Source organism: Serpula lacrymans, assembly GCF_000218685.1.
Source record: "Serpula lacrymans var. lacrymans S7.9 unplaced genomic scaffold SERLAscaffold_1, whole genome shotgun sequence".
NCBI classification, from domain to species: Eukaryota; Fungi; Basidiomycota; class Agaricomycetes; order Boletales; family Serpulaceae; genus Serpula; species Serpula lacrymans.
The window spans coordinates 3001895-3028777 of NW_006763290.1; the positions used below are offsets into that span (position 1 = coordinate 3001895).

The 26883-nt window shown below is 40.0% G+C and overlaps 3 protein-coding genes across 3 annotated transcripts; 1 reads left to right on the forward strand and 2 right to left on the reverse strand.

The window, feature by feature from the left end:
• Positions 1–9552: 9552 nt before the first annotated feature.
• Positions 9553–9738, forward strand: SERLADRAFT_343767 (uncharacterized protein; the record flags this gene model as incomplete). Its single annotated transcript, XM_007312458.1, has 1 exon — positions 9553–9738. A coding segment is annotated over one exon (186 nt), but the record flags the coding sequence as incomplete, so codon positions are not given.
• Positions 9739–15657: 5919 nt separating this feature from the next.
• On the reverse strand, positions 15658–15861 carry SERLADRAFT_432225 (uncharacterized protein; the record flags this gene model as incomplete). The annotated part of the gene is made up of 2 exons (XM_007312459.1): positions 15658–15677; positions 15729–15861. 2 exons carry the CDS (start codon positions 15859–15861, stop codon positions 15658–15660), a joined length of 153 nt encoding a protein of 50 aa, XP_007312521.1.
• Positions 15862–24974: 9113 nt separating this feature from the next.
• On the reverse strand, positions 24975–25583 carry SERLADRAFT_432226 (uncharacterized protein; the record flags this gene model as incomplete). Its single annotated transcript, XM_007312460.1, has 1 exon — positions 24975–25583. One exon carries the CDS (start codon positions 25581–25583, stop codon positions 24975–24977), a length of 609 nt encoding a protein of 202 aa, XP_007312522.1.
• Between the last annotated feature and the right edge of the window lie 1300 nt (positions 25584–26883).

The window sequence follows — 26883 nt, forward strand, 5'->3', positions numbered from 1 at the left end:
CTTTCTCTATCTATTCTTCTATCATTCACTATTGATTGTGTTCTCTATTATTTCGCCTTTGTGGCTGCTTTGTTTACCTTTGTTTACAAAACTTCGGACAGTACTGCAGAGTCCAATGCTTCCTATTCTCTAGTTACTCACATTGGACTCTAGGTACTGTATACCTGTCATACTCTCTAATAATATAGTTACTCACATTGGACTCTAGTTCCAGTCCCTGATTGCTCTCAGCAAGTGGCTAGACACTTCCTTCAAGCTTTGTTCTTAATAAGGTCTCCAGTAGAATGGGTGTCCGTTCCTCATCATTCCTGAAATGGGGCCAGTATAGGCTGACACATCAGGCATAAAATGTGCCAGATATTCTGTCAAGCCTAGGAATTTTTGGATATCATGCAAATTGTGCGGTATCCTTCAGTTCCTGATCTTAGAAATTTTGTCTGTGTCAGCATGTAGGCCCCTGTTGTCATTTATATGACCGAGGCAGTCCATGCTTGTTGAATAGAGATTGTACTTCTCTTAATTCCTTGAACACCAATGTTAGGTGTTGTTCGTATTTTTCTACAGTTCTGCTGTAGATGGACATGTTGTCGAGAAGGATGTGTAGAAATATTCTGACGTACTTTTGGAATATCACTGTCATTAGGCGTTAAAATGTTACAGGGGTATTGTAATCACCTTGTTGCAATATGTGACTGATGAAGGTCCCATATACCATGGAGAAAGCTGTTTTCCAGACATCTTCCGGTTCAAATCATACTTGTTTGTACATATTGGGCATGTTGATTTGTGAGCAGTATTTTGCTCTAGAGACATCCATTCTAATCTGATCCTGATCAGGGAATGGGGTAATACCCTTCTGGATATTATCATTTTGTCTCCTACAGTCTATGACTGTTCTCAGTGTGCCATTCTTTTTGGGAATACCTAGCATTGGGGATGCCTGTGGTATACCGGTCATTTCCCACCACCCTGCTGTGGTGTATTTGTCTATTTTTTCCATAAGCTAAGACTTCATAGCGTCTGGACATCTAGGTAGGTGCATCATATACTTCTTATCAGGATCAATAAGGGGTATTTTGTCATTTACTTCTCTGAATGGGGGCATCCTGGGTGGAAATCCCATTATGTCCTTACATTGTGAGAACCATTTTTCCCTCAGTTGGGTTCTTTGGTCCTCCAACAAGTCCTGTCTGGGAGTCTGCCCCTTTGCTCCTTCCATTGGGTTCTCTTATTTACCACCCAAAAGAGAGTTTTCTTCGGGTGATGCTGGGTATGATGTTGCTTCCTCTCATTCCCCTGGTGAGCTGATTGCCTGCCAGATTTGTTATGAGACAAAATGTTTGGGCTCACCTGCCTTTTGTAGTAGTCTACAAATTGCAGGGTGCTCTCCATTTCTCATACAGCGTCAATGATCTTGTTGAGGGTGGACATTTCTGCTGTTATCCTTTTGGCCTTCAACACATCCTCTATAAGGTCTAGAGGTAATCCCTTAAAAAATTGTAGCCTGTACATATATTCATCAGGGTACTGCACCATGCAATTTGCATGGTGCTGCAGCTTGTTTAGGAATGCTAATGCACCCTTACTGCAAGAGTACTTCACTGCGTGGAAGGCATCTGTTGCTTTCTGTGCAGTTGTCTCCCTGATGAATTATTTATACAGTCCACAGACAATGTCCGGGAATGTCCAATTACGTTGCCTGCATTCTGGGGATTCAACTTCTTCGTCAATCCATAGGGCAGCTAGACTATCTGTGCGGGTGCCCAGGAGGTCTATTTGTTCTCTTTCAAGCTCGGGGCCTATTGCCTTGCAAACTTGCATCCAGCATAGTACTGCCCAAATCCAGGTGTCGAGCACCTCAATATTGTCCTGGCCCTTGTACTTGTCAGGGAATGTGACTTTTATCCCTTTTAGCTCTACCAAGCCTATTCTGGATTGTCCAACTCACTCTTCTATGAATTGTTAGTATCTTTTATGATGTGCTTTTTATAGTTAGCCCGGCTGGGGTTGATTACTGGGGCGTAGCTTTGGTCTGTTTATTGTGTTGGTACGGCCCTAGACCACCTTGTCTGTTCCAAGTCTTGATGATACAAGTTATCATCATCATCAGGTTTTTTTTCACCATCTCCTCCTGGAGGTGGTGATGGTCCTTGGGGGAGGAGGCAGAAGTTTTCCTCTGTTTCCTCCCTTATACCTCTGTGAGTGATGGTCCCTCCTATTCTCTCACCAACCCCTGTTAGGGTCTTGTGCTTGAGTATCCAGGAAATATGGTTGTCCATATTCCTCTTGGTCTTGTTTGCGTATATATTGTACAATCTTTTTGGTTGTATGGAACCTAGTATTTCTCATGGGTGCACTAGGTGGATTGTTCAACATTTGCTGGGCAGATGCTCTTTGTCTATATTCGGTGCTTCCCTTGTCTACATGATGGGGAGCCATGATGGTGTCTCTGGATGCTTCCAGATTTTCATTGGGTTTCCTGTGCTTTTGTATGCATTATCTCCTACTTGGATGCTGATCATACAATCCATCTGAATTATCATTTGCCGATGATGTTTTATATACCGGGTCCCAGGATCTAGCTTCTCTTGCTCAATGCAAAAAAGCTATTTCTTTTTCTATGTGCTTTGCTCTGTGGAGGTTTTCTTCCCCTATATAGCGCAGCCGTTCCCTCCACTGGTCGAGCTATTGCTTTACCAGTCTGTCCATCATATGGTGGACTTGTCTGGCTGTGATGAGAGGCTCAGTTGCCCTAGGGAGTGAGAAATCCTCTCTTCCTAAGGTGGCTGTTTGTCCATCATTTGGATCTTTTGATCCTTCTTCATAATCAGGGTAATCCACTGTTTGTTGATGGCGGATTGTCCTGCGGGCCTCTGTTGGAGAGCCGTCTTTGTCCCAGGACAAACAATGTTCTCCTCCCCTGGACGGACCTGTGAGTTTGTCTGGGAGAGAATGTAGTGCTTTGTTTGTCTTGGCGGTGTCTCGCCTTGCTGTGATTGGCGCCCAAAAAGTGTCGCTATTGTCAGTGCTCCTCTGTGGGTCTATGCTGTGATCTTCTCAATGGTGTTCATCTAAACCCAATTATAGACTAATCAGGTTGATACCTTACAGTATTGTATCCCATAAATATGGCACAGGAGTCGAGTTTACAAGCTGACAGGTCCTTGACATATCCTTTGCATCCAAATTCATGTAGATCCAACAGGTCGGATTTAGAACCTCTTATCATTTCATATGGAGTTTTTCTGCCAAGGGCACGAGTCGGTGAGCAATTCTTTAGCCATACTAGGTGTTTCACAGCCTCAATCCACAGGTACTTGGGGAGACGTGAAGATGTGAGCATTGCTCTTGCGTGTTCTATAAGCATGCGGTTTAAGTATGGCAAATCATGAACAGTGTGTTTGCAAATAGTTCCTTGTTGGCTTAAGTGTTGATCAAACATTTTGCTGGTGTATTCCCCCCCTCTACCTAAACATAGTATCTTGATAGAGGCACCATCCTTTTGGGTTTTTAACCATGTTTCAAACAGGATATAATTGTGTAGGACTTTGTCCTTACTCAAGAGGAAATGGACATATACTTCTTGTGAGAAGTCATCGGTGAAAGTAAGCATGTATTTCTTCCCTTTCGGATCCTGTATTGATGCGGGTCCCCATAGGTCTGAATGGATATATTTGCCATATGAAGTGGCTTGGGTATACAATATAGTGGGAAACAGTTTTACATTGGAAATAGCCTTGGCACATGCATCACAAAACTCTTTTTCTACCAAATGATCAAGATCAATACCGGTAATCATGTTCGAATTAAATAGTTTCTTTGCAGACAAGTAGGATATGTGGCCTAGCATTCTATGGTGTTGATTAATATCAAGTTTTACTGTCATAGCTGTGCTGCCGAAATGTTTGAACATATCAAGGAGTGGGGTTGTGTCAGTGACTTGATATAGCCCCTTTTTGCTCGGGATTGAGGCTTTTATATGATGCTTGGGGCTTGGCAATAATATTTGACATGAACCTCTTTCAATATGGACAGAATATCCAGCCTTGTCAATCTGACTAGTGGAGACTAGTATGTTTGATATTTGGGGTGCGTATATTACGTCTTTTGGGGCAGTAGTTGAGTGTTTACTACCATTAGGTAGTTGGACCATAATATCTCCTCTGCCTAAGGCTTTTAACGGGGGGCCTCCAGCAATTTCTATATGTTCTGGTTTGTTTGGAAGAAACATCATTTTTCCCTTTTCTCCACAGTTATTAGATATATCTGTGGTGTTATTGGGATCTCTATGTTTGCTGGCAAAATGGCCTCTTTTTCCGCACTTATAATGTTTGGCATCACATTTGCTTATGGAGCCTGTGTTCATTTGTTGACTTCTTTTGTCTTTAGCTTTCGCAGTGAGGGCTGCTCCTGAGTCTTGTTGACTGGAGTGTAATGTCCGGTGATCTGCTTCTTCCAGGATATGTGCTATTATATCCTTGGGAGTGAGGGCAATCTTGGACTGTTGTGACCTGGCCATAATAGCTAATAGCATGGGGCAGAAACTATCAGGCAGTGATAACATGATCATAGCAGTAAATTGGGGGTCTCCTATAGAGCCTCCCATTCCTGCAAGATCAGATCTGAGCCTAAGCATTTTGTTGATATGCTCAGTGATATCTGTTTCCTCAGAGGCTTCCTCCCATTCCTGCAAGATCAGATCTGAGCCTAAGCATTTTGTTGATATGCTCAGTGATATCTGTTTCCTCAGAGGCTTCCATTCTCATGATTTTTCTCCACATGTCAAGTTGTATCATGTTGCTCTTCCCTTCATATAGTTTGCATAGTTTTTGCCACATAATATGGAGTTCGTCAGTTTTGGCAGTAGCTTTTAATCTATTCAGCATTGAATCCGACACAGAGTTGATGATGAGCTGGCGGGTTTTGGCTTTTTTCTATTGGAAGAAGTCTATTTTCTCTTCTAGATCTTCAACATCATCCTCATCAGCAAGTGATCCATCTTTCTCAATGGGTTGTTCATTAGAGTTCAATCTGAATGGCTTCGGTGGTTTAGCTTTTCCTTTAAGGAATATAACCAGCCTTTTTGCCTCTATAATTGACTTTAGTCTCAATTTATAGGAAGACCAGTTCATGCCTTTGTCATCTAATTTAGGGACATTTATTCTCAAGGATTCTTGGGATGATGACATGTTGGAGCTAGTGGGGCTCATAACCTAAAATAACTATAGAAGTAAAGGAATCTACTCAGTCTGTGGATACAAGACTGAGTGGTTGATAAGTACCTATGGAAGTAAAGGAATCTACTATGGTAATATCAGTATTATTCTATGGGTGTTTATAGGTATGAACTCTTACCTCAGTCTGTGGATAAAAGACTGAGATGCATAAGTGTCTGGAATATGTACAGTAGGTGGGAATAGTTTTGGTACTAATATGGAATAACTTTCTTGTGTGTAGTCAGGAAAGCGCCACGGTGAGACTTGTCGAGCTAGGATCATATTGTTACAATAACACATTTTCAGAACTTTCCTTTTATTTTCATTCTCCGCTTTAACCTTTTACTGTAGTTTTCACACTCCGTGCCATGTGGCACTTTCCCTTTTGTTCAAACTCCACTTCCTCATGCTGTGCTGCCTTTCTTCTATTTTAGCTACAAGTCTCTCATGCAGTGGAGCTGGTCACACGGGCTGCACCCTCTGACATCATCAGCCACTGCTTTATCAACTGTATAGTACAACATGTACAAACAACCTGTAGTAGTATATATACCTCAATAGATCCAGGAGACTCCTCAGCGAGTCCTCCTGTTGTTTACCCATAACTAACTTGGTCCTATCCTAAGGGTAACCACTCCCCTCACTACCTTTATAATTAGTTCTAGTTGTGCGCCAGAGTATACAAACTCCAGGTTGTTACACATATTGGTGTATGATTATTACATTAGATATTCTAAAGGCCAACATACAATGTCAGTTTCAGTGGGTCAATAATGCTATCTTGGAGCTCTTGTAATTTCTTGTCCATTTCAGCCCAGTACTTTTCTTGTTGATATCCGAACTGCAGGAACGGAGTACAGGAGCTACAGCTTATATACTATTGGTGTTACAATACACAATTTTTGGTCCTTTAAGTTTCATTCTCCTCTTTAACTTTCTTCTATAGTTTTCACGCACTGTGCCTTGCGGCACTTTCTATTTTGTTCAAACTCCACCTTCTCGCACTACACTGCCTTTTTTCTTTATTTTAGCTACAAGTCTCTCATACAGTGGAGCTGGTCACATGGGCTGTGCCTCATGACATCATCAGCCACTGCCTCCATCAACTATATAGTACACATGTACAAACAACCTGTAGTTGTATATATACCCTAATTAATCAAGGAGACTCCTCAGCGAGTCCTCCTGTTGTTTACCCACAACTAACTTAGTCCTATCCTAAGGGTAACCACTCCCTCCCTTCACTACCTTTATAGTTTTTTCTGAGTTGTGCGCCAGAGTAACAAACTCTTGGTTTTTACAATTGGAGGGATTAGAGTTTGTAAGGAGTAACCCGTAATGTAGGTACGGAGTTCCATTCAGACAATTATCTAGCAAGGGGAAAACATATGCGAGGGGAGTGTACCATAAGGTCTAAACTACAGAGTCCATGAGGAATATGAGAACATGCAGAGAAAATGTATGGCGGACTAGAAGTCCAGGGCAAGAGTATGGGAGTGGATATCCAGAGTACCATGTGGGAGTGGGGTACAGGGCTATGCGGAGCAGCAGAGCACAAGGAGCGTAATTCCAAGAGTACCAAAGATTTGGGAGTTCGGACTTGAGGATCTCTGACTTTTTGGAAGTCCAGAAACCATGGCCTGTGTCATGGATATGACTTAGGCGTGGATCTCACATACAGCCAATATAAACTACAGATAAATCTAATCATATGAGGTCCAGATGGGTCTCTGATGGAACCCATATCAGATGAGGATGTGAGGCCATGTGGCTCATTCCAGCTGATTGCCACCTGAACTCAAATTGGTGGTGTAGAGAAGAAAGAATGGTGTATGGGAATGAAGAAATAAAAGGATAGTATGTGAGTGTATTATAAACACAATATGCCAACACACCCCCTCAAACCAAATCAACTGTGACGAACTGTGTTCACCATGGACTATATTTTTTTTCTCAAGTAGCTACATACTGCCACCTACGGAACTCCTACATACTATTACTTGTTGACTGTACTACCCATCTCTGTTTGCTCAACACAAACACCTACCCTAAAGTAGGTACTATATATATATGCCTGTATTGTAGTTACCATCTTTAATACAAATGTACAGCATGATTTCTTGTGCCTACTGAAAGGACCTAGGTGGGAGAAAGATTGTCCACATATACACACCTGGAGAAAACCTGCCACATCACTGGCAGTTGCTGACTCAGATGAGTGATGATTCAGACTTGAATCCTCCAAATCAGCTTGGAAATCCACTGGCATAGGATACTTTGACAAATTATAGTTAATCTAGTAAAGAAATTGGAGAATCAGATGAGTTGATGTCAGTAAAAATGACCTTGAACTGGAGTCTTTGAATACGATGTAGTACTGACCAGTAGTATGAGCCCGAGGGTGTCCAAATTAGTAATGTCTGAGTTACACTGGCAGGAGTATCAATTGGCTGAGTAGCTGCTTGTTCAGCAATTGATAAAGTTCAAGTTCAAATTGAGTTTCAACTTGAAGTTGGGGAAGGTTGTGGCCTACTAATTGCGGGAATAGTAAAAAATCTGTAAGTTGAATCATATGAATTCCGACTCAGTGCTGATTATACTAATACTCAAATCATGATGAAATTTACCATATCCATCAGCATTGCCTCAAATGCCTAATATAGCAACTGGAAATTTGAATACCCTTGGAGAAAGCTGGCATGACCCTATGAAGACCTGACTGGGAAGTTGAAGGTTGCATGCACTGCCACAAAATCTAGAAGTAGTAATACTAGATTACTAGGTATATTAGCTTAAAAATGCCACTCAGATTGCCAGCCTATCAATGAATGTAACTGGTCTAATTACCAATAGCCTGGGTGTCAGGAAGTGGAATGACATGATATACCTCAGGTGACTTCAAGTTTAAGTTGATGTGCAAGTGCCAGTACCAGTGGCAAGGTCACCAAATATCTCATTGGCAACTTCAAGTTCAGTCAGTAGTATTGCCAATGCCAAGCCATCCTGAGTTTTTGTCCAGTGGACACCAACTGGAAGCTTGATGCATGCATGCTATTGGGGCATCATAATGAATGATAATGAGCCTGCACACCTAGCCTTTGAATGTCCAAGTCTTGAAAATGACTGTGGTGAGTTTATATAACAACCAAAGTTTTGATACTCTGGTGCACAACTCAGACAAGTGAGTGTGAGCAAATAGGAGTGGATAAACCCCTTAATGGTAGGACCGAGTAAGTTGTGGGTAAACAACAGGAGGACTTGCTGAGGAGTCTCCTTAATCTATTGGGCTATTTATACTACTACAAGCTATTTGTACATGTGTACTATACAGTTGATGAAAGCAGTGGCTGATGATGTTATAGAGTGCAGCCTGTGTGACCAGCTCCACTACGTGGGATATTTGTATCTAAAAATAAAGGGAAGCAGTGCAGCGCAAGAACATGGAGTTTGAACAAAAGGAAAGTGCCACATGGCACAGTGTGTGAAAACTGAGAATGAAAGTTAAAGGTCCAAAAATTGTGTATTATAACAGTTTAACTTGATTTAGAAGTTTGCTTTCAAGTTGAGGACTGACAGTGGTGTCCGGTTCATGGTGACCCTCAAGTTGACTCGAACTCATGTTCACCAGCATGCACAATCCTCAACTCTCTGACAAAATATGGTAGTAAAACATGCTTATGTGTATATTGTTTGACCATTGCTTTTTCAATATCCAGGGCCTTATGGAAAGTGGTATTGAACATATGATATTATACAAGCCCAAAGGAAGCTATATTTTTGAGTATAACATACTATTTTTATATTCTTACTATTCACGCTAACAATTACTTTACAGAGAATGCAGAGAGCAGCGTACTTTTTTAGACCTACTTAAACTTGTTCTATGCCTTGGGGGATGCCTGACAAGTGAGACATCATTGGAGGAAGAAATAATCCACATTGTGGACTTGGCACATTTATTGTCTTGTGGGAGCTCACTATCAACAAAGTGCTATGTTGCAGATCAAAAAAGGAGCCAATAGGGCAAGATCATATGACACCAAGGGTATTAAGGCTGCAGTGATCAATTAGATTACGTCCCAAGGGACAGGCACTTTCACCTCATCTCCATTGCAATGTCAAGACTGGCCACAGTTTTAACAAAATCCCAAGGTGTGTGTTGATGCACACATATTTATTTCAAAAAGAGATCTGTTTAAATGTTGGTGTGGAAGACCTTGCCCAAGGCTCAGTACACCCAATAAGTGCACTGCTTGATTCAGGTGCTAACAGTATCTTCATAGACCAGGCCTGAGTGGAGCAGATTAGACTCCCCCTTGTAAAATTATATATATCTATTCCTGTTTATAATTTTGATGGTACATTAAATGTGGGTGGCTGCATTACGCACAAATGTCCTTTTGTGGTCGAATACCAAGGACACAGGGAACAAGTCACCACCGAGACTACCCAACTAGGGAAGATCAATTTAATATTGGGCTGGACCTGGCTATTTAAACACAATCCTGAGATCAACTGGCAGACAAGGATTGGCACATTGTCACATTGCCCTCAGAAGTGTAATGACTTGGGTAAGCCAAATCACGTCTGTCAAACCAGGACTGAAGAAAGGATAAATGCTGGTTACATTTATGCCAAACTTGAATCCTTGGATAAAGTTGACAATGGCAATGATGAGGTAAAACCTGAAGAAGAGATTAAAAGGCTGGTACCTCCAGAGTACCATGACTTCTGGAAAGTCTTTTCTAAACATAAATAAGAATACTTTCCAGAGGCTAAACATTGGGACCATGCTATAGATTTGAAGGACACCTTAAAACCACAAAAGGGACACATGATTCCCCTCTCTGCCCCAGAAAAGGTTTAGCTTTATAGACAAACAGGTTAGAAAGAGTTACATCAAACCTTCCAAGAGCCCTATGACGTCTCTGGTGTTCTTCATTCCTAAAAAGGATGGTAGAAAGTGTATGATTATGGACTATTGTTACTTAAATGAGTACATGGTTAAAAATGCATATCCGCTGCCTTTGATCAGTCAGCTAGTAGATAAATTAGCTAGCACTAATATCTTAACAAAGATGGATCTCAGATGGGGGTACAATAATGTATGCATCAAAGAAAAAGATGCTTGGAAGGGCATATTCACATGCCACCAAGGATCTTTTGAACCTTTTGTCATGTTTTTTGGGTTGACCAATTCACCAACAACCTTTCAGAGCATGACGAATGAATTTTTTGCGGATATGGAAGACTGTGTTGTCATTTACATTGACAATTTATTAAGATTTATGAAGACGGACAATAAGGCTAAGTATAACAGGATTGTGGAAGAAGTTCTTTGATGCTTATAGGGACAGGATGGATCCTGAGAAAGTTCAAGCTATATTGGATTGGCCTAAACCTACTTGTGTCAAAGGAGTTAGGGCTTTCCTTGGCTTAGGCAATTTTCACCAGAGATTTGTTGAAAACTTTGCAAAAATAATGAGACCATTGAACGATCTCACAAAAAATGATATTGTCTGGAATTAGGGTGCCAAGGCACAGGAAGCTTTTGATAAGCTTAAACAAGTGTTTACAACAGTGCCTATATTAGCATTTCCAGAATTAGACAAAGAGTTCCAACTAGAAACCAACTTTTCTTATTTTGCCACTGGGGCTGTTCTATCAATCAAATGCCCTGAAAATCTTTAGAGGCTTTGTGCCTATTTATTGCATGATTTGTTGCCTACAGAGTGCAACTATCATATCTATGATGAAAAAATGCTGGCCATCATTCAAGCTTTAGTATTTTATAATGGCCCGGGACTTGAACCAAAGACAGGCCCATAATGTGATGTACTTGTCTAGGTTTAATTATAAATTAATTCATAAGCCTGGTACTTCTACAGAACAAGCAGATGCTTTGCCTAGAAGAGAGGATCATGCCAAAGGTATCACCCTGATAGATCAATCCATGGTTGCCAATCTTCAAATAGGGCAGGATTCAAATCTTCTAGGAGTCTTCGAGGAAGATATTTTATCAGAAGAGAAGGCACACCTTGATGACAATGAGCATTATTTATGGGAATATGGGATTTTCTATTACAAAGACAAAATCTATGTGCCTGAGTCCGCAAGGATCAAGGCCATAGATAGACACCATAACACACCAGTGGCTGAGCACCCCAGGTGGCAACGGACAATGGAGTTGGTCTCCAGAAACTACATGTGGCCGGGCATGGTCAAAGGCATACAAGAATACTTAAAATGCTGTCTTCACTGTGTTATGGCAAAAAACTCTCATCAACTGCCAGCGGGTAAACTTATGCTGAACCCAATACCAGCTGGACCCTAGCAGGACATATTGGTTGACTTCACAACAGATCTGCCCAAATCAAATGGGTATGATTCAGTAATGGTGGTAGTAGATTGCTTCTCCAAAGAAGTGGTATTTATTCCCACCAACAAAACCATTACAGCCACTGATACGGCATATTTTTTTAAAGATTTTGTATGGTCTATCCACAGGTTACCAGAAATGGTTATCTCCAATAGGGGACCCCAATTTGCTAGCAATTTCACAAAATAATTATGCCGGATGCTAAGCATCAAACCTAATTATCAATGGTGTTTCATCCTCAAACGGATGGACAAACAGAGAGACTCAACCAGAAGTTAAAGCAATATCTCTGGATATTTATTAATGACAGGCAGACAAATTGGGCCAAGTGGTTAAAGATAGCCTAGTCCTTTTACAATATCAAACAGCTGTTGGCTACAAAAAAGACACCATTTGAGGTTACAAGGTTGTACCTCCCTAGAATGGGTGTAGAACCTGGCAAAAGCAAGAATGGGGCTGCAGGGAACATGGCCAAAGACATAAAATCCATTTTAAATGAAACACAAAGTGCTATTTCAAACTGCAGAGCAGGTGGAGGGCAGGGCAGAGCATAGATGCTCTAAGGCCCTGACTACAAGGCTGGCAACCTGGTCTGGTTAGATACTGACTATTTAAAATTAAAGATTGGAAGTCTAGAACACTGACTGGCCCTTACAGGATAAAGGAAGTCAAACCCAATGCAGTGCAGCTGGAACTCCCAAAATGAATGAGGATAGTACCCACTATTAGATATTTGGACCCTCAGGGCACCAGAACAAGCAAGGGAGAAGGATTCTTGGATAATATATGCTGTAATAATGTAGGTACAAAGCTTTTTATATAACAAACAGACGTAAAATGTAAATACCATGTGAAAATTAATGATAGCCACAAAAAGCTGGTTATAATCACAGAATAAATCTTTGGGCAAAGCTCTGAAGTTTGCTTACACAATATAATTTTGACACCCACGGTCAACATTAGCCGTGTGAAACCCTACAAAGGGCTGCTGCCAGGATAGCACATGGACTGGCCCGGACTGGTTGTAGTCACCCAAGAAGGTGAAGAGGAATTTGATGTTGAACATGTGCTGGATGCACACTTGAAGTGTTGAAAATTAGAGTTCGTAATTCTCTGGAAGGGCTATCAAAACAAGGGCAGGACATGGGAACCAGAAGCCCATCTGGACATCTCCCACAATGTTGTTCTCAATTTTATCCGAAGAATCCCTTGGTTCCTAGGAGGCTTAGAGGCATGGATTCAAATTTTTTTGATTATCTTTTTCAACCAATGCCTGAAAATTTAATTACTACCTCCATTACTTGGTCTCACCTGGAAATCAAGCTTTAGGAGGGAGGTAGTGTTACAATACACAATTTTCGGACTTCCAACTTTTAGTCTCCACTTGAACTTTTTTTTGTACTATTTTGCCATGCAGAACTTTCCTTTACTTTTAAACTCCACTTGTATTTGCACTTTCTTGCCCTGCAATGCTTCTCCGTTATTTTTAGATACAATTCTCTCATGTAGTGGAGCTGTTCACACAGGCTGCACCTTATGATATTATCAGCCACTACTTTATCAACTGTATAGTACACATGTAGAAAAACAGCCTGTAGATGTATATAAACCCCTATAGATCAAAGAGACTCCTCAGTGAGTTCTTCTGTTGTTTACCCACGACAAACTTGGTTATACCCTAAAGGAGTTTATCCACTCCTTCACTCACTTTTCTCTGCTTATCTTCACTGTGCACCAGAGTATAAAAAATTTGGTTGTAACAGTGGGCCCCATCCTATATGCCTGGTTAATGCCAACTGGTTGGGAGCCCTCAGAGAGTGCCATCACAAAGGCAGCTTACATCCAACACAATTGTTTTTACAGCATAGTGAGGGAAAATAACCAGTCCAACAACAATAGCTTCAGTGCTGATGACTTGAGTATTGATAATAATTATAGGTTCAATGAAGATGATAGCCAGCTACTTGAGATAGCAGAAGCAATAGCCCTAAGGGATGAATATTGTGGCAGCTGGATATATGGCGACGACAATATACTCCAAATATCAACATTTTTTACAGATTCACATCACAGTGTAGAGTTATCATTGTGAATGGGTCTGCATTGCCATCACTTTTCTACTCCCAATACCATTCCTATCCAACCCACTCCTTCATCATATGACATTTTAGCCCACATATTCTATGCTCAATCTGTTGTACAGCTTGCTCCACCCACACTGCCAATTTATACAGTCCGCACAATCCACATTTTGACTTTATTCAAATTGCATAATCTGCACTTTAGACTTGTTGGGTTTGCATAAAGCACGGCAGACAGTCTTACGCAGGGACAAAGCACATATGCAGTAGTTTGGACACGTTAATCTGCACTTTCATGCAGTCTGCACCCATGGGAAATTCAATCCACAAGTTGGACTCCATCAATCTGCACTTTTCAGTCAAATTATTCCCCAGTTGCCTTGGAACACAGTACTTCTATTGCACTTCAGTCAGCAATTTCATACAGTCCGCAGAGTTTGTGTTTGTGGACAGATAGAGTACATGCCTGTGGATACATAGAGTCTGCATTTGCAGATTGTTACAATTAACATACCAGCACCTACTTATGCTTTACTTTTCTGTTTTACTTTTCATTTTCCAAGTCACGTGACTGATCACGTGACCGTTTACTGTACTTTACATTTCGGACTTTTCATAGTCACATGACCAATCATGTGATGCATCACCTGACCAGTGTCTAGACTCAACATGTGACCAGTCACATGCTAGACATCAGACTTTGAACTTTATTTACAACTGTGCAGTACCTCATGTATTGTAGTATATATACCTGAGCAATACATGGGGAAGGACTCAGTGAGTCCTATCCTAGTGTATACCAACATTGGTGAAGACAACCTCCCTCCTTTGTTTTTACCATTATTCCTTAAGTTGTAGCCTTTGATCATGTGTCACACAGATACATAGGGTCCGCACTTTTCGGACTTTGGACCCGCCGGATGACAAGTTAACTCAGCACTCCATGCATGTGCAAGCCTCCACATAGACTCCAGAGTATTATGACTGTCCACGGATTAACTACCCCTTTCCTTTTATGGATTATAGGAGTTGGACTGTCTGGACATTGGACCAACAGGAAATGGCTCGCTTTTTCTTACATTTTCATATGGACACTTTCTAATGTTTATCCTTTGTTTCTCCCATTGGTTCTCATATGTTTCACACTATTTTTGCTATTCCCTTTTTGGTACTACTATAAAACTGTACTTCCAAAAGGAAGGAATATCATCTTTTGATCCCCCATATACTCAGAATTTGTCTGAATAAGTCACCATAGTCACCTCAGAAGTGTTGTAGACGTACCCCAGCTGTATAGCCATATGTCCAACAAGTGCAGAGCTTGTTGTGATGTTCTACTTGTACAGACCCCAAAACACGGACTCTCAGGAGTCATCCCATTGTTATATTCTCAGCTCTTGTATTATTGTTCACACACTTGTTTTACTGCCTTTCCAGCAAGGCCACAACTTGCTGTGATGTATCCACTCAGTTTAAACTCAAAATTACAGACTCTGCAGACTGATGTGTGGATTTGCAGTGAGTCTGCAGACACACTCCATCCTTGTCTTTAGCACTTTCTTCTGAATCCCTTGATTGATCCTTGTGGGTTGAACAATGCATAGGTGTTTGGACATCAGGACTATACTTTTTGTATTTGAACTGGGAAAAAACCTTGTTTGGAGTGTGGGTGGGATGAAGGTAGGCTGTTTGTGCACTGGGTAGGGTGAATATACAATCAATTCCTTTGTGTTGTGGAAGTACATCAACCTAGATTGTACATGAGTAACTGTAAGATACACAATTATATAACACATAATTTGCATGCATTTTGTCTCGCTGTTGCTTATCCAAAAAATGAATGGATATTACTGGTGATATCTGTTAAATGCTGAAGTTCAAGTTAATTACTTTTTTGCGTGGTAGAAAAGATAATACTGACCAATGGCTCTGGATTGGGTTGCATTAGAGCCAGCATGTTGCACACACATTGAACTATGATTCAAAAATGATAAGCTGTGACTGACAGAATGATAAGCTGTGACTAACAGAATGTAAGATAAACAAGTATACCTTTGTCAGCGGTGCTTTTATTGAGGCCATTATTCACAATCTTGGCTTCAACAATATCTTTGATGTCCCGCTGAGCTACTTTGTTAGTGGTTTGGATAGCAGGATCAGGGCTAGTGGTTGCATCAAGAGACATGTGACAAACACTTCCAGATAGTGTCAGGGATTTAAGGTGACTTGCTTGAGCAGCTCGGTGTTACAATACACAATTTTTGGACCTTTAATTTTCATTCTCCTCTTTAACTTTCTTGTGCAGTTTTCACACACTGTGCCATGCGGCACTTTCTATTTTGTTCAAACTCCACTTTCTTGCATTGCACTGCTTTTCTTTATTCTTAGTTACAAAGTCTCTTACGCAATGAAGCTGGTCACACAGGCTGCGCCCATCAGCCACTACCTTTGTTGACTGTATAGTACACATGTACAAACAACCTGTAGTGATATATATACCCCAATAGATCAAGGAGACTCTTCAGCGAGTTCTCCTATTGTGTACCCACAACTAACTTGGTCCTATCCTAAGGGTAACCACTCCCCTTACTACCTTTATAGCTTTGTCTGAGTTGTGCACCAGAGTAACAAACTCCTGGTTGTTACACTCGGCTCTTGGAGCTACTCCTGCTTGAAAAAAATGACTTCAACTCTGAAGACTAAAGAGAGGGTCTTGCCTCTGTTTTCACTTTCTGGTCAGATTTGGCACCATTGTGGGTATTGCTATAATGAATAATGGGATGGCACAGATAATAATTTTCTGATCCTGAACACATATTTCCAACTGGAAAAACTTGTAGTCATGCCAGACTTTGGTTTATTTGCACCACCAAATATTGCCACCAAATCCAATATCTTTTAGTTGGCTAAAGTTAAAGAACATGAATGTGACTGTGACTTCTTCTGTTCTTGGACAGAATTATAAGTATTTTGTATGCAGTTATCATACTTTGAGACACCAAGTTCAGAAGAATTAGCAGCCTTGTAAAAGAAATGTTTCAAATCCTATCATCCCAGCTTAGCTAAAGAAAAAACATATTTTTATAGTTACACCCGCAGATTCTGGAAAACTCTCATATTCTGCATCTACTCCTCTTCAATAGCAAAATAATCATTATCCTGATCACTCCACTGAATATCCTTGGAGGAAAAAATATCAACAACTGTTTAATATTATAAAATCATAAGGGGCACTGTATTAGTGAATATATATTATGTTCTTTCATATTTCTGCATTCTGTTCCTGTTTTTTGACTTTAGCCAACCAAAAAATGTTGGATTTGGTGGCAATATTTGCGAGTGCAAACAAACAAAAATCTGGCAGCACTGCAAGTTTTACTAGTTAGCCATATGTATTATGCTTAACTGAAGTTTTGGTAAAGTCTGGGATAATTACATAACCGCACAGCACTAGGATATAGCATACACACATGTATTGACCGGTTTGGAGTCTGCCAATAACTGTAAAACCCTTAGTGACCAAGAGAAAGTCGAGAGAAATATCTTGATTGCTAGTAAACTTGGAAACACTCTACAACAATAGAAATAATGGTGCAAAATATCAATATCTCTGTAAAATGTAGCAGAACATCTTTTTATTGCAAAGTTGCAAGCAGGTAATATAAATGTGTACATATATATAAATCACAAATAATATTCTTGACTGTGTACAGCAACCCAATAAATTGGGAATGCTAAAATATATATAGGTTGGCAATGAGCAATTGCAAGACAACAAAAAGTAATGTATATAATGTAGTAATTGGGAGAAAATATTTCTACTGTGACACTATATATATCTTCTGACTACTCTCAGATCTGGCCAAACAAAGTTCTATAATAGCCCTCACATCTCATAACCAGTTGGAGTTATATTGAACATAGGATATAAAACTTAGTGCATCATGATACTTAATATGGCTTCATAATCTCAGTTTTATTTGGAGTTGAAGATTATTGCAATTCTGCCAGAAATTGGTGTAGCATATTTTCATGATATGCAATATAAGGTCTTACAGTTTATGGTACAATAATTGTTTGCATGTTACTTGTTATTAGCCTTATAAGGCCTTTGTATGACATTGTGGAAATTTTCTTAGTCTTTTGTGTGACAATACCACAAAGTTTGTTGACTCTGGTACACACACACAAAAAACCTCAAGGAAGAAGTGATATAATGTCCTAGAGCAAATAAGCCACAGTGTAAATAGTGACAAATTATCTGAGGTTTTACCAAAACTTGTGTTAGCTTAACACACCCAACCAACTGGTGAAAAATGTACTGGCCGACTATTTTGGCCTATTTAGCTCACTATAAAAACTTTGGGCTGTCAAGCCCGTAAACCCAGCAGCCGTATATATGTTGCCTGTAGCCGTGACTGGGTTTTGTAATCAGGGGCACATCAGCATCAGACTTATTGTTGTAACTCAACCTTCATCTATGTTTTATAAGCGACTTTAAAGCTCTCAAGCGACTGTAAAGCAGAGCCACTTGGGAATAGTTTTAATTCGGTGTGTTATCCCCCGTTGTGGTATCATTGTGTTGTCATTTCTGGACAACCAATATCTTTCACTGTGATAAGATGAGACGGAGAGCATGTAGATTTGATGTGCAGGCTTAGATAACTCTGAAGTAATGATAACATAATATAGATTGAACAACTGTTTATCTTATTGTACTAGTACATTGCTGCAAAATGAAAGCTAAAAGATGGTATAAGAAACAGCTGCAAACAAAGTGTTGCCACGCAAAATCAAACAAACTAACAAAGCTTTGTATAGGTGGGTTAGGCATGATAATGTGGTTAACAAGCTCTATAATGTAATTGTATGCTTTGCCAAACTTTGACATCACAAAATCTTCCTGATGGTATGTCCCATGTACCAACTCCTTTATGCAACAGGATAGCAAAGCCCCTATGATGCCAAATGCAAACTTGAGTGACACTGTGTTACAATTGACATACATACCAGCACCTACTTACGCTTCACTTTTTGTACTTTTATTTTGTATTTTCCAAGTCACATGACCAATCATGTGACACATCACCTGACCAGTGTGTAGGCTCACCATGTGACTGGCCACATGCGAACCATTGGATGTTCAACAAAAAGCGCACCCAGGCAAAGGACAGGGCAGCTAGTAAAAATGGAGAAGACTATGAGGGCAAATATTGTCAGTATGTACCACAATGCTGATGTTTATTTTGTTACTCATGTACAGAACAGGGATATAGTTGATTATTTCCAAATGGCTCAATCTTGCAAATGCCTTGCAGCCTCCTGGCAGAATATAATACAGTGGAAGCTTGTATGGTGATTTCATCAGAGTATATATACTATATCAGTTTCTATAATCACTTGAATTGTATTTTTGGATGTGATATTCTAGTACTTGTTAATAGCTACAAACTCTATAAGAATCAAGAATTTTCCTTATATGATAAAGAATGGTTGAGATATGTTTGCTAGGTAAATTATATATCAACTAATCAATATGAAATCTACATATGCACAAATAGTGAAGTTTTATGTTCAGTGAATATGTACCTTATATGTATGTACACATTGGCAACTTGTATATCTGACACAAAGCATATAATATACATATTTCCTCAGATATAGAGTCTATATGACAAAACCAGATAAACCTAGTCTCAGCTGAAGCTACTAAGCAACCATTGTTTGCCTAAGAGGCCAAATAGTGTTCAGAATAACCAAATAAAGCTAATATTTGTACTATTAGTGTCCCAATGGTTATCTAAAACATCCCTATTATGCCCTAGATGTTCTTTAGGAGTACCTGTATAACACCTACAATATTTAATAAAATTACACAGTGCTACTTATTTCTACTGGGTATCTCAAATACTTTGGTAGGATGTCCCTATTTGGTTATAGATATTCTTTAAGAATATCCACATTTTGTCCCAAAATATTACTATTTGTACTGTTGGTATTCCAGTGTACATCTATATCAACCATATTGCATCTATAAATTTTGTGAGAGTACCAAATAATATTCACAACATGTAAAGAAACTAATAACTGTATTTTTTATCTCCCAATAGTTTATTTGAAATATAACTATTATATTTTGAACATCCTTTGGGAGTATTATATACTGTTCAAGACATTTAATGGGACTACCCTAGATACTACTTATGCCTCACTAGATATCCCAGTTGCTCTAGTAGAATGTCCCCAATTTACTTTTGCTGTCCTTGAATAGCATTATATATTATCTAAAAAATCTAATGAGACTATTATTTGTACTGCTAGTATCTTAGTAAGTCCTTTAAAATATTTTTAGTTATATATGGATGTTCTTTCAAGGTACTAAATAGTGTTAAAATATCCAAAGGAATTAATATTTGCACTGTTGGTGCCTCAATGGTTATCTAAAATATCCCTATTATATCCCGGATGTTCTTTAGGAGTATCTGTATAATGTCCACAATATCTAATAAAGACTACCCTGAATAGTACTTATATCCCACTAGGTATTTTAAATAGTTTAGTAGGATATTTTTATTATATCTTGGATGTCCATTGGGAGTACCTAATGATATTCCAAAATAGTCCGATTGTATTATGGACACTATACAAGTACTCCTAAAGGACATTTAGGGTACAATGAGGACATCCTATTGGAGTATCTGGGACATATTTAGACTACCACATATATAAACCCTAAAAGACACCTTGTTACCTATTGTGAGACATTTTGAATTTAGAACATCCTAGGATAGTCCTACCTTGTAATAATGTAGGATACATAACTTTTGAAATTTTAATCCTTATAAAGACCCCTGGCACCACTTTGGAGTCCTAGGATTCCTAAAGACCTCTTGGATGAATTTAATTTAAGAGAGTCCTGGATGGATTACCTACATGTGGGATAATCCCAGGATAAAAGCCTCTTAAGCACATCATTGAACCATAACTGATCAGCCTAAGAGGCTATGGAAAGAGGTTGACTGAAGTGATACTTGCAAGGAATTCAAGAATTTCACAGGATACTATTCATGCCCCTCTCCATCCACTTTATCATTTGACAGAGCTACTAAATCTTCTCCAGGGAATTTTTTGAGGATTGCTAAATGAAGGCCACTAACAGCATCACTTTTTGCAGAGAGGATGGTGCGGAATAATGGTCATCTTTGTCTCCATTTGCAATTCCAGGATAGGTAGTGTCAACTAATGAGTCCATGGTGTCTTCTGGCATAAGCATGTTGCTTGAAAGCTCAATAGTTCCATCTCTTGCAATTCTATGACCACCACCAACATCCAGGAGCCAGCTAGCAAAGGCTTCACTTTCTGGAGTACCTAATAAAACTATGTGAAACTCAGCCGCTGCCCAAGAGGCTATAGAAACGACTGAGGTATTTCTATACTAAACCCCCTACTACTTATAGCTGGAGGTGCTACTCGCTATAGTATAATGACTCCTAGGAGAACAATGGTGACTCCATGGAGTGGTGGCTATGCTCCATGGAGAACAATGGCTGCTTCGGAAGAGACCGGGTTTATCCGGTTTTGTCAGTACCATCCAGGTGCATGTTCTGTGTGAGATAGCAGACATGGGTATTTGTCCACAGTTGTGACCTTCTAGAAGAGGCAGAAATAATATGTTGCCTTGACACTCTTGGAACAACAGGTGTTGTTTGGGCAGCTGATTATAAATATTCCACAATGTACAATCTGACACTTCAATGCCATGATGATGTTGCATCAGTGCTTCATCCTCAATAATAACTCTGGTATGTCTCAAAAGCTCAAATGAGCTGTGCAGTCACCCTCCAAGAGCAGAGATGTAATCCCAGAGGATGCTACACATAGAGCAACATTATAATTATCCCTTGCTCAAACAACAGTAGTAATTATATTCCAGAGATATGTTTTCCCCCTACCAGTACCTCCAGCACTGTGAATAAAGCAAGTTATTCCCCAACTATGATGAATTGACTATATGATAGTATCAAAAGCATTCTGCTGCTCTTGACTAAGCTCCTCTACATTATCTTTCACCTCCAAAGTAAGATTAAATCTGTCATAATTTTGCTTTTCATGGAGAAAATTGTTTGCAATAATAGGCTCCTATTGTTGCTGAGAAAAAGGCATTGGAGTAAAGTTTGGAAAACACTTATTGGATTGAGTAAATATGGATTCCAGCAAGAATAGCCAATAGTTGTAAATCTGGTCTTCTGAAGGTGGGACAATTCCTCTTTGAGTAATAATAATACAGTTAAGTGATCAAAGTTTTGCCAAGTCAGAAGTCAGTGAACTTGTGCTGTCTGTAAAATACTGTTAAGTCCTATTTGCATGTTTGACTTGCTGTTCGGTTGTTGAATGTTCTTATAACCGTGAGAGTTTTTGATGTGGCTACAATTTTCACTGCATTCACTACCACTACACTGCTGCTGCTCCTGTGCTGCCACAAAAACCATGCAAAGGGACCTCAGTGAAATAACCAACGCAATGTGGCTTGCACGTGGCTTTTGGGACTACCATCCCCTTTGTTTTAGATTGTACCTTAGCAAGTAGCACCTCCAACTATACATAAGTAGTAGGGGGTTTAGTATAGGAATACCTCAGCCATTTCTATAGCCTCTTGGGCAGTGGCTTTCATTTAGTTTTATCAGTATATACCACCAACAATGTAGTTTTGAGATAGTCTGTGCAACAGGCATCTAGACCTGATATGGGGTGAATGTATGGTAAGATAAATTCAGACTGTGTAGAAAGATCTAATATTTGAGAGCATGTACCTATGGTAAGGTAAACTTGTAGGTACATATTTAGTAAATGGCATAGTTGCAAAAGACTGTCCAATACTCACTTCAGACTGTGTAGAAAGGTCTGAAGTAAGTCTCTGTGCTTGAGTGGCTTATAACCTGCTACTCAGCCAAAGCAACAGTGTACATAATCCATTGTCCAGCTTTAAAGCTGAGACATATGTGCGTTCATACAATGGGTCCGTAGTTCCTATTTGTCCATAGCTTAAAGCGGCAAGTGGCCTGTCCTTGCTTGTACTCCAACAGAATGCTCTGACATGATCATGCAGAGATCAATTGGATGCTGTCCTAGTGTTCCATGGCGACACCAATGGTGCAAGGAACTTTTATGTAGAAACTAAGAACTGTCAACACCTCAGCTGTGATAAGAACAACTAAGATTCTACCTAAGAACTGTCAATGCTACAACATTGAGTCAGTATTGTAGTCATAAGTTAATCAAATGATATGCACCCTCAGCTGTGATAAGAACAACTGAGGGGGGGAGACTATTCTAAGATACAACACTACATATGAATGCGAGCATCTGCATCACGTGAATGTTTGAATATCTGTAATATCACAAACTTTGTAGTTGTGCAATCCATCATTTTATTTATTTTCTTTGCAGCGCAAAGACCATAATATCCAACCAATATTAGTCATAGCTTCACTTTTTCTTAATGTTGGTGTGACAAATCCCGCTTTTGGGCCAGTAGGACTTCCGTCAATCGTGAGACAAATTTAGCAGTGTAGTCATGTAACGGTCACTGAACATCACACGAGTGAAAATGGAAAGATGAGAGATGTCTCGAGCGCACTAGGGATCACAGTTTTAAGTCTGCTATTCCTAAGAATACTGGGCTCCCTGGGACGGGTCAGAGAGCCCTTATATACATTAATCGGTGTCAGAGTCTAAGGAACTCTAAATAAACTAAGGAGCAACAGTAGTTCTACGAGCAATAAACACTCCACAGTGAGGAGAATTTAATTGCTCCAAAATGTTTATCAAAATGCATTGGAAAAAATGATATTTGGGTCAGCATTTGAACTACCTTATGTTAAAAATTTCATTTGCTATGGACATATAATAAATATAATACTTATTTCCTTACGAGTTTCAGCCATGGGTTAAACTAGAAATGTCAAGGGATACAAAAGTAATTGCGAATAATTATAATTTTATTGAACATTTTGACATTCCAAAATTAGACATTTCGGATACATAGCATGACACAATACAAATTACTTATTTCAGCCAAAATATTTGAGTGTTTTGAAAACGTAAATGAAAAATAGGTCTTTAGCCGGCCATAAAATACATTGCCCGATGGTCGCCCGCTTGTTTCCCCTGAACTGCCCACTTGTTGGGCGAGCCATTAATCCTATAATAAATGTGTCAGATGAATAGTAAGAAATGAAAGAGAGATATTTACACGGGAAAGGGACATAATCACGATTGTATCGGGGGTCATTTGCCAACACACATACTGATACATGACCCAATCAAGGTCAATTGCTTCAAGTGTAGGAACCAGAAGAGGCAAGTATAAAGCTGCAGGGAAATGAGGGTACCAAAGAAATGATCTACTGTGTGTTACAACCAAGAGTTTGTATACTCTGGCGCACAACTCAGACAAAAGGGAGTGGCTACCCTTTAGATAGGACCGAGTTTGTTGTGGGTAAACAACAGGAGGACTCACTGAGGAGTCTCCTAGATCTATTGAGTATTTATACTACTACAGGTTTGTTTGTACATGTATACCATACAGTTGATGGAAGCAGTGGCTGATGATGTCATAGGGCACAGCCCGTGTGACCAGCTCCACTGCGTAAGATACTTTGTGGCTGAAAATAAAAAAAGGCAGTGCAGCGCGAGAAGGTGGAGTTTGAATAAAAGGGAAAGTGCCACATGGCACAGTGTGTGAAAACTACAGAAGAAAGTTAAAGAGGAGAATGAAATTTAAAGAAACCAAAAATTGTGTATTGTAACACTGTGCTAGTAGGAGCCGGAAGGTGTCACTGAATGGCAAGCTGTACCTTGCCTTGGCCTAGAGGGCTGAAAATATATTTTATATTTCCAGGTACTAGAGGTTTACACCTGTTTCCGGCGGGGTAAAATAATACCTGGCTATTACCTAGGTGAGTTGATGACCGAGCAAGCATACTGCAACTCAATCAAAAGTGCGCGTGCCAAATAACATAGTACCTGCAGACTAAATGCCACATATCCGAAGGGACCGGTACACCTTTGTTCTCCTGAGTCTTGCAGACATTGTCAGAGTGAACATTGTTTTCATAGTATTCCCTCCCAGGCCATTTATCAAGTAGGAGCTTACATTCTTTGATGGCTGGGGGGCAATCGGCGCAGGCTACCCAGCGCTTAAGCATCCCTGCTTTGTTGAAAGTGTGTGAGAACATTGATTCCAAGTCGCCAAATTTGTGATTGTTTAGAAGCCGCTGGAGGATACCAATGAGACACTTATAATGGCCAGTAGTCCAAGTAATCCTCTGGCTGGCAATTACTCTGGGAGCTGGGCCCGGGCTTGTCTTTTGGCAGTTGGTACTCTGCATCCACCAACTTCAGGTATTCCTCCTCAGTATATAACTCGGTGAGGAACCCCCTTTTAGACTTGTGTGTAATAGAAGCATGCCAGGGACTGTCCTTGTCCACTTCTTCTACACCTACAGATTGATGCCCCGAGATAGAAGGAGCCAGGCCTGGGCCCTCCAAACTGATGCCCAACCCCATCCTGGTTGTTGATTCCTGGAAGGCTACAGTTTGTTGCCTTGCAGCTGGTTCGGAGGGCCCTGGCTGGTTCTGAACGTCAGCACCGCGTTCATCATCACTTAGGATTTTATCAGGCCCCTTAATCTCCTCTTGTTCCTCATCTGTGGAATTGCTTCTTGGTGCAACCATTCTCACTCTGGGAAGGACTCTCTTCATTGCTGCCTTCCCCTTCCTTTTACCCTTTCCTTTATTGGCTACCGGGTGCAGAGTAGATTTGAACCTGAAGATAACTTTGGCATTTATATTGTTTTTCTGGTTGTACCAATGGTCCAACAGATCCCAGGTCTCCTCCTTTGTCATATGTGATGGTTTCGGGAACTTATACCCCTTTGACAAATCAATATAGTCACCTGGGTGCTCTGCAGGGCTGGTTTAAGGTACTGAAGCCTCTGTGTTTCCAGTGGAAATCTTGTAATGCGTCATCAGGAAAGACCTGATGATAGCCTGTAGGTCTAAAAAGTTGCTGGTATTAATGATGAAGATTGTTTGTTAGAAAACCACATACAAATAAACTAACAAAACAATCCTCCCAGATTTCATGGAACATGTTTATGGGCTTTGCCTCACAGTGAGTAGTCTGGTGGTTCATGGAGTGGTATGTATAATGATCCTTCTAAGCAAAACCCAGAGATGTGTGGGTGTGGGTTTGGAGGAGGAGGGATAGTTGGAAGTTGGAAGATAGGGGCTTTTTGCTGAATATGTGACTGAAATGGATATAGAACGAGCATTACCTTGCTAATTGTAGCACAAGGTAGGTTTGAGAATGACAAGGTGACAAGGTTCCCAGTGATAGCAGGCTCCTGACACACAGACCATAGTGCTCAAAGGGACTCTGATTGAAAGGGATAACAATGATTTCAGAAGTGGAGTGATAATGACAGCAGTTAACAGTAGTAGCAGTGGGAGGTGTTGTGACCACACTAGTTCACAAGTATCAGTGAGTAGTGGATTTGAGAGATTAAAGAACAAGTCTAGATTGGAATTCTTACAAGGTATAATACAGGGGTTTATATAGTGAAAGGAAGGAAGGTTATGCACAGTACAGCTGTGCAAAAAGAGTGAGAAAGAACATGAAAGAAGGAATATACACTGAAAAATCCTGTGTAGGTAGTACAGGATAAGATTGTCAAAATCGTGAAAAAAAAAAGGAATAGAACAATGAATGCTGTGTATGTAATGTCACAGGTTTGTAAAGCCATAAAATAAAGTCCAATAATAATAAAAAGCAAAAAAATCATGATGGCATAGGAATATGCAATAAAAAAAGACAAGGCAAATTTATTATCAGTATTAACCTAGTTCCCTTGTTATCAGTTAGGCATTCAAAAAAAATATGTGTCCATAAAAAATGATTCAAAAATCAAGAATAATTGCACTGCAAATGAATGTACTGCTGAGAAAAAAAAGAACTAGAGCCACCGGTCCACCACCTAGTCCAAATCCAATGGTTTCATGGCCTTACCAATGGTCTGGTTGTATTGGACTACCTGGTTAAACGAGGGAGGGAGAGGAGTAGTTCTAATCTGGAACAGATGTGTCCCAGGCAGTGTGTGATAAGTGTAGCTGTAGCAAACATGATGGACAAAGGATAAATGTACCC